The sequence below is a fragment of the Habropoda laboriosa genome, unplaced genomic scaffold, assembly GCF_001263275.1.
Source record: "Habropoda laboriosa isolate 0110345459 unplaced genomic scaffold, ASM126327v1 scaffold57, whole genome shotgun sequence".
Classification (NCBI taxonomy): Eukaryota; Metazoa; Arthropoda; class Insecta; order Hymenoptera; family Apidae; genus Habropoda; species Habropoda laboriosa.
The window spans coordinates 810907-828888 of NW_017100229.1; the positions used below are offsets into that span (position 1 = coordinate 810907).

The window sequence follows — 17982 nt, forward strand, 5'->3', positions numbered from 1 at the left end:
TGTCGACGTGTCTGGTCGACAAAAAACGCAACGAACGCAATTAGGAAGGAGTTTGGAAGAGGACGAGCGAATTATTTTTTTGTGTTTGAACAAGCATACACGTGTGAATCAAGACCATTCGTGCAGATTTTCGGCGCAGTGGAAGAAGTTCTTTATTGTTGTATGTGTATATATATATATATTAATTAAAAAGCCAACTTTTCTTTCTCTTTCTTTCTCCGTTTAATTCGCCCCTCTCGACGATCCTTCGAGATTGCCCCCGAAGGTGTGCACGCGTCGAATATCTCCACTTCGTCCTAAATTCAGCGGTTCCGATGGATCCTCGACACCTCGATGATTTCCGGTTCGCCAGGAGCTGGACCAGACTAGCGCAAGGTCGATTTCGAAACGAGCTATTCGGCTGCTACTGTATGGAACACGTCAGCGGATGCGACAAAGCGTGGTCCAGTAGAATGGGAGTCCCCGCAGCCAATTCCGTTCTCGCGTCACCGAAATCGTCGTCGCAGTCGAAGTAATTACTCTGCAAAGTAGAAGAATAATGTCGTGAATGTCGTGTTAGCTGGATTATAAGGGATTGTTGTATCCTTCGAGGTGATTTCGAAAGTGTGCATGAAAGTGACAGAACGATGTTTGATGAAGTAGGAAAGATAAATTTTCGAGATCTACGCTTCGAGATATTCAGATTTCGAAGGGAACGCTCTGTGACTCGAAATTTTAGGGATTCGAGCTTTACGATACTCAATTTGATGTAGCAGATCACTGTGACGCTAAATTTTCGAGATCTACGCTTCGAGATATTCAGATTTCGAGGGGAACGCTCTGTGACATGAAATTTTGAAGGCTGGAGCTTTATGAGACTCAATTTCGCAAGCTCAGTGCTTCGCGGCGGTAAATTTTGAAGGTTGGAGCTTCGTAATATTGAAATTTTAAGACGAGAGATTTGTGACTGTGAATTTTGTGAGATGGAGCTTTATCGCAGAGCTCTCTGACGTTAAATTCGATGTAAAATCTTTGTAATATTGAAATTTCAAGGTAAACGCTCTGTGACTCGAAATTTCAGAGATCGGAGCTTTATGAGACTCAATTTCGCAAGCTCAGTGCTTCGTGGCGGTAAATTTTCAAGGTTGGAACTTCGTAATATTGAAATTTTAAGACGAGAGATTTGTGACTGTGAATTTTATGAGTCGGAGCTTTATGATACTCAATTATTTGCATCGCAGAGCTCTGTGACGTTAAATTTTCGATGGCAACGCGTTACAATACTAAGATTTCGAGGTAAACGCTCTGTGACTCGAAATTTTACAGATCAAAGCTTTATGACACTCTATTTGGAAGGTCCTAAGCCTCGCAGTATTAAAAATTCCAGACAAGAGCTCTGTGATTCTCAGTTTTCCAACACTCAATTAGATAATGAGCTTTGAACAGAGCCTTGTGACACTAAATTCTCGAAGGCAAATCTCTGCAATATTAAAACTTCAAGGCAAATGCTCTGTGACTCTGTATTTCAGGGATCACAGCTTCGCAGGATGAAATCTCCGAGATGAGAGCTTTGTAACATTAAAATTTCAACATCAACGCTGATACCCAATTTTAGGGATCAGAGCTTGGCGACATTGAATTTTCGAGGTCGCAGCTTTTCACCATTCAGAGCTCACCCTCCGGCCACAAAGTAATTTAGCTCTGTAAGCTAACAATTAAAAGGTCGAAGGTTCCAGGCCAGCCACTGAAAGTCCAAGCGAAGGAAAACAGCCAGCCTTGGAAGTTCAATGCCAAACAGCTCTACCCTTGGAAGCTCCAAGGCTCAATGTGAAAATTCCCTGACCGTAAAAGGCTCAAGAATAAACCTTTGTCACGAATGGAGAAAAATATCCAAAGCTCGAAAGCTAACAGTCTCTCTCTCTCTCTCCTTCGAATTCTATAATCGTGCACACGTGTGCGTATTGAAAAATTTCCAACAGACTGAATCTGCCAGCTGGTTAACCGTTCCAGCCGGGGAAATTTTTAATTAAATTCAAACAGCCGCGGCCACGTTTCATTTTCTTCCATTCGCGTCACGAAACGAGAACACCGGCTGAAACTGGGACAAAGAAATATTTACGCGCCGCTGAGAAAATGGCCAATCAATGACGCCGCGCCTCACCAACCCAGGCTGTAATTGGTACACACAGGGGTTAGGCAATTAGTTCTCGAATCGAGACAATATCCCCCTTAATTTCCAAGATTATTCTCGCCGATTCCCGCTAATTGCACGCGCTCTGTAAGTGGCTTCGTGAATGGGCGCAATTACGCGTCCTACGTGCATATATATACGTATTTACTTTTAGTACGGCTGCTACGGATGCACGAGCAAATTGAATTTTCATTTTTTAATCTCTTGTATTCCTTGGGAATTTCTATCTCTCACGAGTGACAAAAAGGATATTTTCTAATTTGGAAGTGACGTGAAGTGGGTAACAAAGATATATTTATTCAACCAATAATACTTAAACTAATTTTAGATGCAAGGCGATACGATGCGCGTAGAAAGGAAGTCTACGGCCAAAGGCCTCGTGCCTTTTTCGGGGCTCCCTTAAGTAGCCCCTTTTCCCTGGGAAAGTCCCAGGAAGTGGGGGCGCAATACTCTTGTCCTCGAGGACGAAGAAACTCGGAGATGTTTGGAAAAACATCTCTCGATTCTTCGCCTGGAGGGCCAAGAGTCGCCAGGCCCCAGTGCGTAGAAAGGAAGTCTACGACGAAAGGCCTCGTGCCTTTTTCGGGGCTCCCTTAAGTAGCCCCTTTTCCCTGGGAAAGTCGCAGGAAGTGGGGGCGCAGGCCTGCATTTCCGAGGCGATACTCTTGTCCTCGAGGGCCAAGAGTCGCCAGGCATCAGTGCGTGGCCCCCCCGTGGCGGTCGCCACACTAATATTCTCCTTTTTGGTGCAACCAGTGTTAAATAAAATCTCCATCCTTTCATCATAACGTTTCACTTCACCGAGTGTTTTAATTTTGATAAAATTGTATGTTTCTGACGAGAATACGCGTCTGTCTATACTCGCGTATGTCCTTACGACCGTAAGGATATTAGGGGTGTGATAATGAAGTTTAAACGTGAATGAAATAATTCGTAGTAGACTATTTTAATGAAGCAGTTGAATGATGGATTAGTGGTGTGGATGACGTGCGTTGAACTAGAGATTACGATGTTTCGAATTTCCGAGCCGGTCTTGTCACCTGATTGGTACGTATTTTTGTCAATCAGGTGATAGATCCACCGACACCCACCTATTCCGGGCAGGGGAGGTGGTGTCTGGGGAGGTGGAAGACGTTATGTGGGAAATTTGGCTTGGATCCTGCGACCTGATCTGGTCGACGGTCGCTGGGCCCGGTCTCGATGACCCTTTGGAGATTCACGTTTATGGCACATGCAATTAGTCGTTGAGGACGAAGAAACTCGAAGAAATACAATTGCAGGATAAAAATAAATCGACTCTCAAAAACGACTTTACTGGCTTGCGTGTCATAAACGTGCTTGCAATTTGCACTTCGCAGATTGTCCCTTGTACAAACTGCTAACCACCCGTGCTATTCAAGACGGTCAAATCATGACAAAGGGAAGGCTAAGGTCCCGCGGGTATGCCACGGAACATTGTACTTGGAAGTTGATTACAATGTTTTTTCGATATGCCTGAGAAATCACCTCGAATTCTACTTGCTGGATATTAGACATAAATTGGAAAAATCTGTCAGAGTAGAATAGAACGAAGGTAAAGAGGGTATTCACCTGGCAATCGATGCATCGGCAGCTATCAGTCAACGAACAGGTGAGTCCAAGGATCTCGACGGCTTCTTTGTACAGTTCCGCGCTCGATTTGCGTTGCCTCGGCGGTGTGGTCGGCGCACTGACTGTACCCGATGGTCTTCTGCCTCTCTTCAGCCTCGAAGAGGACTCTCGAGACAAGGAGGAGGTCGACGTCGATCCTCTCCGTCGATTGTCAGTGGTGAGCAGTGCTCGACCCGCCGGTGAGGCGAACAGTTGCAGCATGTCCATATCCTGCATCCAAACATCACCATCAGCCCCTATAATTCGTTCTAAATTCTCAAGAATAAACATATCTATTTTTCAACCATTTCAAAAGTTCATTTTTCAAATATTCGTGTACAGTATCGATTGAGAAGTAAAAATTCAAACGAAAACAAGAATCGTTGTGGTACTTTTATATCCCTCGTTCATTTTTTCCTGCTTCCTTAGTTCCTACTTTGCATAAATCCTAATTCCGACGAATAGTGCAAATCTGTGGAGAAAAATTAGGTAGAATAATGGACGAGAATGTTAATAATAAATATTTCCCAAACTTTCAAAAATTGTCACTTCCTGTGATTCTAAAATTCCTAGAAGTTTGAAAATTCGAGGAAGTTTCTGCCCTCGTGAAAAGACTAAAGAGTATCATTAAGCGACTAATTGTGTCGTCCAAAGGAACCCCGACGAAACGTCTAATTGTTGTTCCACAAGTCCCTCTCCCTCTCGACTTCAAAGGATCGCATCAACGAACTCGTAGGGTTGATTGGCTTTTGTCAAGGGGTGTCCGTGGTCGTTTTTGCCTGTCTGCATCGTTGACTCTCGTTAGTCCAGGGGGGTGGAAGCTCGTCGCTTGCCCCGGAAGGGCATTATTCTCTTAACGAGGTAAGACGTACTCGCGAGTGCCTTCGCCTCTCTTCGTCCGCTGTCTTCGTTCGTTTCAGATCGGCGCGAACTCTTTGAGTCTTTTCCAACAACGGGTACGCCTAAGGCGAAAAGGATTTTTCTAACGACGAATATCGTCGTGCCAAAGAGTCTAACGAAGAAAACAACCTATTCGAAAGAAATTCCTCTTCTCCCGCTGGATTGTCAAAGGAGGACCCAGACGAAACGTTTTCTACGTGTTTCCTTAATTCTTCGAGGCAATCCTACGGTTTGAGACAATTAACATTACTCCAGGGTGAATGAAATGTATCCTTTGGTTGAAAATTCTGCAGATAAAAGGCTTCGCATTCCTCGTAAAGAAATTCTACGTTGAAACACAAAGTTGAAATGTTGTTACTGTGCAAGAATGATAATTCTTTGAAGCAATTCTCTGGTTGAGAGACAATTAAACATACCTTCAGAAAATTCCACGAATCGAACGTTTCACATTCCTCATAAAGGAATGCTACGTTGAAACACAAAGTTGAAATGTTGCCACAGCCGAGGAAATGATAATTCTTTGAAGCAATCCTGTGGCTGAGAGACAATTAAACATATCTTCAGAAAATTCCACGAATAGAACGTTTCACATTCTTCATAAAGGAATGCTACGTTGAAACACAAAGTTGAAATCTTGACACAACCCAGGAAATCATAATTCTTCGAAGAAACTCTGTGGTGGAGAGATAATTAAACATACCTTCAGAAAATTCCACGAATCGAACGTTTCACATTCCTCATAAAGGAATGCTACGTTGAAACACAAAGTTGAAATGTTGATACAGTGCAAGAATGATAATTCTTTGAAGCAATCCAGTGGCTGAGAGATCATTAAAGTTACACCACAGTAGATAAAACATATCTTCAGAAAATTCTACGAATAAAACGTTTCACATTCCTCACAAAGAGAGTCTACATTGAAACACAAAGTTGATATAGCGCAAGAAAAGGGTAACTCAATCCTCGTCGACATCTGTTCATTTCGTTAATTAGCCTGACTGAAATGGCACTCGCGTAATTCTTTGACCAATTTCCCTGCCTTCTGTAACAAGCTGCCTCAAGTTCCGTTAGAAATTTCAAAATTACAGACACTTTAACCCCGTTCTGACGTTTAATCAAAGAGATCCCCGCGATATTCGACGCAAAAATTCCCCGTGAATTACTCGCGCTCTCTTCGCTCGTTCATTACACGTTACAGAAATTCATCGGCAACACTTTAACTAAAAACTTAAGCAGCTCCCACGCGTTTCTCGCAGGCCGAATAGGCGGCTGGTTGATCGAATTTTACGTACGACAGGAAACAGCGTGCTTAATTATCGGTGGTGGATCATTAAAGGTTCTCCTGGCTAGGTTGGGAACCAGACACGGGGAACAAACGATCGCGGGTTAACGCTATTACAACGCGAACGTGGGGATCGTTTCACTGGAAGAAAATAATTGGAACGATCCCCGACTTACGTGCGGAAGGAACCCAACCAGGAAGAGCGAGAGAGAGAGAGAGAGAGAAGACTCTGGTGATTTTCACCTGCGTCGCGATAATTTCACCGTCCGTTAGAAATATTCAGTGACACGTAAAAAACTACGTTTCAGCTCAACTAAAAATATTCCACCGGCTAGGCGACGTTATATCCTTATTTCCTGGATAATTTCTCTCTCTCGTGGAACATCCGTGATATTTATAATATTCATTCGCGAAAAGAAACGAAATCGGATAACTTTGCAATCTTCGTTGATTCACCAGGTAGAGTACATTCGATTCACACGGTTGTTAATTAATCGAATGTAAATCCCTCGCTCGGTGATACATTATTAAATATCTATTTGCATGCGATAATTTTCGTTATGAATATTCCTCGCATAAATATTTCACCAGGGGGGAAATGCAAATGGTTTCGCAGTTGTGTGTTTTTTTTTTCTTCCGAAGCAAGCGAGGTCTGGCTCGCGCGAAATCGGGGGAAAATCTCGACGGAACCGTGCAATCGATGTGAACTCGGAAAATACACGTCGGTTAAAAGTCTTTTCGCCCTGGGGCACGAGACTTTCCAACTATTACCAACCATAAACGTCCGCGAGAAACGAGGATGCGCTTTTAGTACTCGGTTCGCCAGCGCGAAATTTTCGCTGGAAACGATTCCGTCTGGTACATTTGAAGGAGGGTTTTAACGCGTTGCTCGATGTTTGCTCGAGGAAGAATCGAGGAATCGTAAAAGGAATTCGACGGAACTCGATGGTTAAGTAGTTCTCGGTGATTCTCGTGTCGATTACTCGTAGAATTTCAACCGATCCTTTGTGGGTGAATTAAAAGACGCAGAATTTAAGTGCTTTCACATTTTACAATACACTTCGTCCTTTTGCGATGGCTCGGAAAAGTGTCTGAACTTATACATCGACTTGTTGGAAATGGAACAGAAAAATAAGACATGTTTTCGTACCGTGAATATGGGACACAAAAATTAATATACTTTTATACCGAGAAAATGGGACACAAAAATTAAACATATTTTTGTATCTAGAAAATGGGACATAAAAATTAAAATACTTTTATATCACAAAAATGGAACACAAAAATAAGACATCTTTGCACCGTGAAAATGGGACACAAAAATTAATATATTTGCATACTATGATAACGGAACACAAAAATAAGACATCTTTGTACTGTGAAAATGGAGCACAAAAATTAATACATTTCTATACCATGAAAATGGAATACAAATAATCCATGGGACGATCAGAAGATCGAAGGAATGATCCATCGAGGATGTTAGAGTTTAGCTTACCGAGGTTTATGACATGGAGCAGGCAGGCAGTTATCTTTGAGACCTTTGTTGAATGCGCGTACCATCCGTGCACCAGCATTAGGATTTGGAATTAACAAAATTAGTTTTTCCCTTTTTCACCTTTTTAATTATGTTTCGCTAGTTCATAGGATTAGGACTCGGTAACACAGGCCATGTCATAAACCCCGAAGACCCAAGCGGTGACCTGGCGCAAGACGACGTCACCAAGTCCGGAGTTTTTTTCCTAACGGTGAAAAGTTAGTCACCCCCATCTCTCCCACTTTCTCTCGGGAAGAACCCAGTTCTCCTTCCAGAAAGGACACACGCCAAGGGCGCAATGGAAGGGAGGACACGAGGAAAGGGAAACGGGAGTGCTGGGACAGGAGTCTTTAAAAGAGTAACAGAAAAAATATCAGAGACAAGACAGTCAGAAGCGTCACACATCACTACGGTCCCAAAGCCGTTATCAACCTTTGGGTGGTCCTTCCAGAGAACTATAGACGGCACGTAGTGCAATATTCAGGGCTCGAGTTCACCCTAACAGAGGAAGATAATTTTTGAATCTAATATAGTCGCTCCCTGTCTGAGTTGATTAAACGATTTTTCAAAGTCATCATCGGAGTTTGCGCAAACTTTGACTTAAAACTGCTCGCGGAACTGTATTTGAAGTCCTGACAATGATTCCGGGAAGAAGTTTCCCTCGTTCGTTCCGGGGGAAAGATGAAATTCTTCTTTATCCAACGGAGTAAAGAGTTAATATTTGGTCGGTGGGTCAAAGTTTAAGTCACGGCGGGACCAACTTCTCGGCGTTGATTTAAGTTTCACGAGCAAGCCGGCGATTTCGCCGCCGCTTCGGTGGACAGACCCGATTAGAACTAACCCCTTGGAAATATATCGGGAGGGGAGGAAGAAGCAGGGAAGAAACAGCAGTTTGTACAGCGGCAGGTATAACGAGAAACTTTAGGGAAACTTGGAAAAAATTCTGGCCGAGGAAACTGCCGTCAGAACTTCCTCGAAAAATTCGGCGAAATTTTCGAAGTCCGAGGAACCTCGCTGGTGAATTTTTAATTGAAAATTAATTCCCTCTAACTTCGTATTATACTCTACTCTCTCGGGGCGATAAATTTTCCAATTTTCCGCGAGAAACCTAAGGGAAAATTGAAATTTCTACAATCTCGCGATACTTCATAAGCGTCGTAAAAGATAAAGAATCGCCTCTCTCGTCATTTTCGGAAACAGTTTGTGTAAAAACGCACTCCAGCTGGTTTCACGATAACCGAGGTTAAGCAAAATAGCATCCATTCTCCTCGATGACCCCCTGGTACAAAGCTTGTTCGTATATTCAACGGTGAAAATTTTCGGAAAATTTATCGACGCGAGAAAGCATCGAAAAATTTCATTAAACGGTGATATTTAACCCGTGAAATTTCTACCAAAGTTACCCCGTAAAATCGTCCAAACTTTTATACCGAATTTAATCAAAAAGGAACAATTAACCCGCGTGGTCGTTTATCCGAATCACCGCCGTAAAACGTTCACGTCGGATTGTTTTCCCCTTTTCACAGAGAGGGATCCTTTCTCCGGGCGGAGTAGCAATTGGCAGAATCTTTATTTCCGTCGCGACTAAGGACGAGAAACGTCCAGAGAGCAACGTCGTCTCCAGGATCCAAGGGGGCAGTCGACAAAAGAGCGGACACAGAAAATGGGAAAGAGATCAAATGCTGGGAGATAACAAGTAGAAAGCTGATTCGATGTACCGGGTGCCTGATCATAGTCCACGATATTCCCTCGAGAAACATATCTCTCTCTCTCTCTCTCTCTTCTCGTATTTTCCTCAAGCGTACACCGAACTTTCCTTTGGTCCTTCGGCGCTGATAAACAGCCGGCTGGAAAGGACGAGTTAATGCCCAGCCTCTTTCTTCTTCTTCGTCGAGGAATATTCCGGAGAATTCACGTGTGGAATACAGGATCGGGAGGAGAAGGCTGAAATTCACCAAACACTCGATGGAAGTTTCGTGTTGAAGCGGAGAACCAGAAGTACCATCGACGAAAGCTAGAACGTTTCGTTTCAATCAGAAGGTAAGGGATGAAAGGATCGTGTTACCGAACGGTTAAACACCATTATGGAATCGAATGTTCCGCGGTATCGCTTCCATTACGCGTGAAAAGAAGAAGGATTCTTTTGATTCTAGGAGAGCAAAGTTATACCGAATGGTTTTCACTTTCAAGAGAGAGAGAGAGAGAGAGAGAGAGAGTTTTCTCTTTTTGCGAAAAATAAGAGGATCTAACGGACTCGTTTAGCGAAGGTAGAGGATCTCGAAGCCCGTCGTTGACTCGTTTCTACAACGCTACCTAACTGCGCTAAGATGTTTATCAAGACGCGTAGCCCGGAATGAACTTACTTCCGGCAAGTTTCCAGCTTCAGCTCTCACCCCGATGGCGAAACTTTCTCTATACGGCTGTGAGCACTGTCAATACGATTTCATATTTGCGAGTGCTCTCTCTCCCTCCGTGAACGTCTTCTATAGTCGTTTACGTGATTGTCATGATAGAACGATTCTAGAGACTTTTAATCTAGAGTTTGCTATAACGGTGGAAATTTCTGTCAAAGTTTCTGCGATTCATCGATCCTCTCTAATTTGAGAATGACTTGAGATGAGAGAGTTGGAATGAAAGTCACTTGTCGCTGTCAAATTTGATAGAAGCTGAAGAAGGACCTAAGTGCACAGAGATTCTAATGATTATAGCTAATCTGGATATTGAGAGCTGATTTCTTTAGTGAATCGAGAAATGTAATCTATAGTGTCTATAGTGAATCGTGAAATATAATCTATAGTGTCTATAGTGAATCGTGAAATATAATTTATAGTGTCTATGTAGTGAATCGAGAAATGTAATCTATAGTGTCTATAGTGAATCGTGAAATATAATCTATAGTGTCTATTGTGAATCGTGAAATATAATTTATAGTGTCTATAGTGAATCGTGAAATATAATTTATAGTGTCTATAGTGAATCTATTGTGAATCGTGAAATATAATTTATAGTGTCTGTAGTGAATCTATTGTGAATCGTGAATATAATCTATAGTGTCTATAGTGAATCTATAGTGAATCGTGAAATATAATCTGCAGTGTATCTACAATGAATCGTGAAATATAATCTATAGTGTCTATAGTGAATCGTGAAATATAATTTATAGTGTCTATAGTGAATCTATTGTGAATCGTGAATATAATCTATAGTGTCTATAGTGAATCTATAATGAATCGTGAAATATAATTTATAGTGTCTGTAGTGAATCTATTGTGAATCGTTAATATAATCTATAGTGTCTATAGTGAATCTATAGTGAATCGTGAAATATAATCTGCAGTGAATCTATAGCGAATCGTGTAATATAATCTATAATGAATCGTGAAATATAATCTATAGTGAATCTATAGCGAATCGTGAAATATAATCTATAGAGTCTATAGTGAGAGAGGAGGGAGAGAGTAATTAGCAAATTTCCCAGAATCTCGAAAAAATAACTCCGCCAATAATCACCGGAGAAATGCATAAATCCATTATAAACGTCCAACAAGGTGAAACCTACCTGTTCACGCAAAGAACTTTCATAGAGTCGACATGCCGGCAGGCGAAACTGGCAAACAACCGATAATCACGGTCAAACAACCGCTTTGTTCAAAGTTTCGTTCCACCAGAGCAAATAGACTGACCAGCTTCCGGTGTTAATTTGCCCCGCTACGCGACTGCAAGTGAAATATTTTTCGAACCGTCGAACCCAAGAATGATATTCGTTCCACCAGTGACGGTCGAGAGAGGCGGAAATATTCAATTCCGCTACCGGCTCGAAAACGGACCGGTAGGCACACTTTATCCTATAAGCTAATTACCGCGAATACGACTGATTGATCGATTCAATTCACCACGGCGAGATGCCGGAAATTCAATGTCTATGTCACCACGGGGATCGAGATCCCCGCCCAACGAGATTCCAGCAAATTACATTCAGTCTTGTGTACACGGTACACGAAACATCGTGTACACCGTATCCGTGTACTCGAATAACCAATATAGACACGTGTACGTGTATGCGTGTCGATCTACATTCGCGGATACATATCTACGGTAGATACTTGCAAATAGGTAGAAACACACCGACACCGAGAGAAGTAGCTTCAATTTCAATTGTAATTTGTAATTGGTTTTTATCTGTACAATTATTCCAGCTCGTCGTGGAAATTAATCTGGAGAAATTCGAAGCTGTTGCGAAGGTTTCATTTCGAAATTTCGTCTGGACGTACGAGGAAAAAATAGGGAAGAAATTGGATTAAACCGGAGAATGGTTAACGAAGATAGTAGCGGAAGCAACGACGAATATTTTCCATCCTCTTTGCCCAATCTTCAGCGACGAGAGCTCCGACGAAAAAGAGACAATCCTACACGATTACAGACCACTGACCCTCTCGAACAACGCTAACTTCTACCGCACGTGGCCTCTAATTCAGATTTTCCATCAATTTTCCACCCTTAATTGCAGGCCTCGCATTACCGGCAGTTTCCTTTGATGGCTTATTTCTGGCTGGCCAACGTGTCTGAATTTTCCGCACGGAAATTGCCAGCCGGGAAAATCATTCCACGAGATCTACGTACAAATTCTGTACACGCCGACATCGTGGTTTTAATTATTTGCGCAATTTGAAAATGTAAAGAGCAATTTTCTCTCGGCGTTAATTAAAAAAGAAGGGGCTGATGCTATATACAAGCGTAACGAAAATATAGGAGAAACCTAGCGGAAGAATATTTTTGCTAATTTGTCACGCGAGAGGGAAAAAGGGGCGAATTTTCGGGAAACCTATTTTCTCGATGGAAACGAATAATTTTCCACCCGCGGCGATATTAATACGTGAAATTAACGCGGAAACATTTGCCAGCCGCTGGATTTACCGGGACGTGAACGAATTTTCTCGGCGAATCGATAAATTATTCACGTTCTAATACACACGAAGTGGAAGTGAACAATGATATTTCAGACCAAGTATTTTTAATTTCAATTTACAGGTAACGCGTGCACACGATCGAAACTCCTCGTCGTTAATTCAACTTGTTAACCTATCGCGGAGGGAAACCCGAAATCGGCTGCCGCTAACGAGCAGGCATCATTTGTTCGACGACTAATTAACCTCATTCATAAACGCGGTCACGTCTCGCTCCGACGATTTTCCCGGGGATTTTTCGCAAACCGCCCCCGCGGTTCGTAACGTTGCGGATAATTAAGTGATCCGTCTCGTTCGATGGACAATGATGTGCGCGCGGCGTACACGGTTTAACCAATGATTAATCCGAACACAGGTGAAATAGATCGCGTTACGTGAAAACGACGAGCTCTGCAACGAAACTGACACGTCCATTTTTTGTTTTTCTACTTCAACCGATCCACGCTGTTTTCCACGTGTATTTCATACCGTTCCAATTATCCGGATAATACAAACTCCCAACTCTTTTCTGGTTCCCCCCCGCCGCCCTTCCTTTTGTTCCGCTTTGTTTTACTCGTCGGTACGAGGAAGAAGACAAAGGGGGTCGCGGACACGTGCAAATTATTCAAACGTGTACATACACACTCGATTCATTTTTCCATAGAGTTTACACTTCGTTAATATTACAGCACGTATCGATTCAATTTATCCAGGGAATTTACGTATTTTCCGTTTTGTTTCATCTGATGCGCTCTGCGCGCAAAACTGCCGCGAGAAATGCCCGATCGAACTCCCGTCTCTCCCTACACACTTCTCTCGTCACTGTACGGCAATTCTGTATACACGATTATTATTAAATTCGACTGTTAATCAAAATACGCGGCTGCAAGTTTTAATTGGAAACAAAGTCGAGCGATCCGCTATCGTTGAATTTAATTAAATTCTCCCCCTGCGAAACGGGCCGGCCGCCGCGGACGTTCAATTCACCGTCCCGCGTTCCGCGTCAAACGAACGCGAACCGAAGACAGTTACATTGTTTCTGCCACAGTGTCGGGAAGCTATTGTCGTTTCTATTATTGAACTTGAAGAACGGGCCGGACCAGCTCTGTGGCTTCGATGCCTCAATTAAATCGAAGCGAAAAAATTTCAATCAGATCCTTCGATCAGTTTCAATTCTGCACTTTTCGCAATTTCAATTTATGAATTTAAATGCACGCTTCTGTCGGAGGAAGTTCTCTTTTCAATTTCGCGGAGAAATGAGGGAATGCCCTCGTTTCTACGGAACGGAAGGGACGTGTACTGTCAATTATCGAAAAATAGAGCAAAAAGTGTCCTCGAACAGAAAACTAGATTGTAACTTAATTAAAGTATCCTTCTATTATAAAGCGAATCATAATTTCTTCAACCTCGTATCTGAGTCACCTGTTGTACTACCCTTCTATTCACTTATCTCCACAGATCTGAATCCATTCGTATAGAAGGCAACAAAGACAAAGATCTTTTCTTTCAGCGACAAGTGTCGGCTGTTCCTTTCACGCGGGTCGACCGCAGAATGCCCGTATTAATTTCGTGGCACGATCACACGGCGTGCAATTACGATCCCGAACAATCGACTTAAACGCGCGCAAACATAGGTGGAACGGGACGGTAGATAACAGCCGCGACTAACTGGCTCGTTCTGAATCGTACTCACCGGCAGGGATTCAGGAGTGTGGTCCAGCACGTATATGTTGTTCGTGTATCCATATAACATCGTGTCCAGATCTGAAATCCAAGGAGCGAGCAGAACATTAAATTGGATCCAACCATTGGCAACCGCGTCGCGGAATACTAACGTCATGCATAGTTAGCCAGCTGTGCGCTGGCTCCAATGTTCCAATTACACCCAAGTCACCAGAAAGTTTCTTTATCAAACGCATTCTCCAAAGGGAATTCAACGAGATCGTGAAACCTCGTCACACCCTGTTTCCATTTATCTCTATAAACTTTTCGGTCAACGATCATTCATCGTCCAACTTGCACAAGTTCTTGCATCCTCGATAATCGCGAAGAAGGTTTATTAATAACTCCGGTCGCCGTATAATCGAGACGAAACTAATTTCCCCAATCCCTTGATACGCGGCCAGTTACGGAGTATCCCAAGTTCGACGTTAACGCGATTTTTCTGAAGACTTTAAAGAAGTTTCTTGCGGCGGCCGGCTAGGCGGAACGTTTATTGATGGAAAAATAATTAGGCGTGGTGGACCAGCGGTGGCTTCGACGAAACTTTGTCGCGTGGAAAATCGAACCAACTACCGCGGTGGTTCGTTATAAGAATTCAGATTTTCCAAAGGGAATTTACAGAAGTGAATTAACACGGGGAATAAGAGATAGAGGGGGAAATTGCCGGGTGGTTCGACGTGGAAAAAAGGGGGAGGAGAGAATATCGGCGAAGAGTACACGGGTAGAGAGCTATTCTGTATCAATACCCGTAGAATATACGATCGTAATGCCTCTCGGGGAACACTTGCAAACACCGATATATCACGGTGAAATCGAGGGAACCTGGACGATTTATACGTGCTGAAGTCTCAGACTGAGCTCAGAGGGAACGGAACAATTTTTCAGAATTATTACCCAGGCTGGTGCGGCTATCTGTCGATGAACGAGAGCCACTCCGTGCCCGATCGCGATTCATTTCCATGCGAAAGGTCTTTTGTCCCACTCGTTCCACCCCGCCACGCACACACGACCATAGAGGATGGATATTCGGTCCCGAGGAATCAATCGGATTCGAAGGCCATCCGGCCATCGCCGGGTATATCGGCCGATATTTCGTTCATCCTTTACGCTTAGAGGAGACACTCGCCAACGCCGATCATTTGCCGCGAGTTTCGATAATTTTCTCGGACAATCGAGGCCCATTTTATCTTGTCAGAATTGATGGCTTTTGCGGAGATTCGCCGACTGTGACATTGTGCAATTGATCATTTATCCGCGAGAAATTTCACTTCTATCCTATGGAGTATTGTTGGAAAGAAGATTCTGCGGTGTTTAATCCAGGCTTGCTAAAATTGCAAGATTGATCACTTTCAAACGAAAGGTATTTTTAATATTTAACGGGAGTGTATTGTTTTATTTTATTCTTGCGATAATTTAACGGTATTCCAATTTCAAAGAAGTAGTTTATCATGCGATGATTGATAGCTTTTCTGAAAAGTTTCGCAGATACGTCATCCTAGAATTGATCACTTTTGGACAAAAAGTATCGTTCATAGTTGACGGAGGTTGTATATTTGCACCCCTCGGTACGATAATAATTTTCCATTGTGGTATTTAGTTGGTCTGCTATTCTAATGGTATTTCAGTTGTCTGATCACGTACCGTGTTATTCTACTAGCACGACAGAGTACCGTAACTCGAACGCTATTTAGATAGACTTGTCGTAGTTCTACATGTTTGACCAAACGCTGTCCTATTTCACTAGCTCTACCGAATTCTGTGTACAGCGACGAAACCGCGAATCCCACTAATTGTTTCTTACAAACATCCTTATGAATATGTATTCGGTCAACTTTCGACGAACATCGATAGAAGAATATGCTAATATTATCAACACTATGTTGCACATTATTCTGTGTATGTATGTCAACATAACGGTAAGAAATTGTTAAAATTTTCTAAATTATTGCAGCGTCATAAGAATATTTATATTTTCCTGACTGAAATTCCGCGAACAATTGAGCACTTTTGGTCAAATAAAATATATTACGAGGGGAGCAAGACAATAAGAGTGCTAGCGTGCAAATTCTCATTTTTTTTTCACACGAAAAATTGTGAAATTCTCCTTCAAATTTTCCATAAACCTAACAAACCCACCGAAGCATCAGGCAAAAGGCACCGATAAAACATTTCCAACCCGTCAACTATTCCCGTAATTACTTCCGCATCCCCACTTGTCCCGATTTCAGAATGACGTCACGGCAAGACGCTATCAATCAGCGATTTCCAGCAACGAGGAATATCCACGCGCCACTGAATCACGCCGTTTCTAAATTTCCATTAATCAAACTGCTCGAAAGCGCCGGATTTCGGGTCGCGTCGCGAGAGAACAGAGGAGAACACACGCGCCCGCGAGAGCAATTATTGTCTGCGCGTTCCGCGATTAAACGGGCGTTCCCGCGGCAGCTGAAAATTTTTCAGTGGCTCGGATCGGTGATACGTAGGACGACCAGTTTCCGGTCAGCTAATTCCGGCTGTAGCTTTTGCCCGACGCCGGGCACAATCGAGCCGGAAATAACGAATGAATTTATCCTGGCGACTGTTCTGCGCCAATGGCCGCCACCGAATGCACACGTACACACAGTGTAACGTTATTACCCCCGTTTTCTCCATCTCCCTTCCTCTCTGCTCATGGCTCGCGTGTGGGCGACCGTTTCATTTCCATGACGAACGTTAATTATCGCTCGAATCCGCACGGTCTTCGCTTTAATACCCGGGATATGCCCACGAATCGCTACGGGTACAATCCGAACTCGTTATGATACATCGTCAAACGAACTGGCCGGACCGGCAAGTTTGCAAATGAGGCTTTAAGCGAAACCACCATCGTTCGTCGAACATGTGGCCCGATAAGAGACTTCGGAAGTTGCTTCTGTGGATTGGAAGTTTGGTGATTAACGGTGAAGACTTTGGATACGTTTCCTTGGACGAGGCTAATTACCGGAATGAACGTGCTTGGAACGGAGAATGTGCAAGTCGGAAGGAAAAGAAACGTGTGATTTCTAATGGTTCGTAAATTGAAAAATTCCGAGCGTTTTCGTGTTAATTTAACCCTTTCGCTATGGCAGCTATTTCGCTGCAAAATTAGACGTATCGTTTTAAAAGTCGGTAAACTAAGATGGAAGTGCGTAAAGATAAAATTAAGTATCAAATTAAGGTGGAAGTGCACCGAAAGGCTACAAAGTTATAGTGTGAGCAAAACTAAAGGCACCGATAGTAACGAAAGGGTTAAAGATCGTGCAATTCTTGGGAAATTCAAGGCTAATTCTTTATTGGAAATGGGTTATGGAATGAAATAGTCTTTTAACTTTGTAATATACGATTTATTTACGGTCTCAGAGGAAACGTCTTTACTCTATCGAATCCTCTGAAGGACTGTTTCTGGGCACCCAAAAGAAAGTTGGGGTCCCCTTATACCTAGAAACTGTTTACATTATGGTATGGCATTGTGCAGTGAGTGACTCGCCTTTGTTTAAAATAACCCGGAGACATTTTTGTCCTTACTTGATTATTTCCATAGGGTGTTGTTAGAAATAATCCAACATTCTTGTTTGACTTTGAAGTTTAATATTCGATATTTCCTATGGTACGACTTGATAGAGTAAAACATTACAGAAGACCAGAAATTGTCTGTATAAAAGTACGTTAAAGTAACGATTTGGATAATATCTTCGAAAGGATGAAAGAAACAAGGATACAGGATTGTCTGATCGAATATAATAGAAAGAATAATGGCAGGAAATATTTCGAAATGGTGCAC

General features: G+C 42.7%; 1 protein-coding gene across 1 annotated transcript in view; it reads right to left on the reverse strand.

Moving 5' to 3' along the window:
- Positions 1 to 298: 298 nt before the first annotated feature.
- Positions 299 to 17982, reverse strand: part of LOC108571387 — a 29315-nt gene continuing 11631 nt past the window's right edge. The window contains exons 2-4 of the mRNA XM_017933407.1: positions 14155 to 14225; positions 3761 to 4030; positions 299 to 520 (exon numbers count right to left, since the gene is read on the reverse strand). Of these exons, the coding sequence (XP_017788896.1) occupies positions 404 to 520; positions 3761 to 4030; positions 14155 to 14225 (458 nt within the window). The 3' untranslated portion in view covers positions 299 to 403. The remainder of the gene's footprint in view (positions 521 to 3760; positions 4031 to 14154; positions 14226 to 17982) is intronic.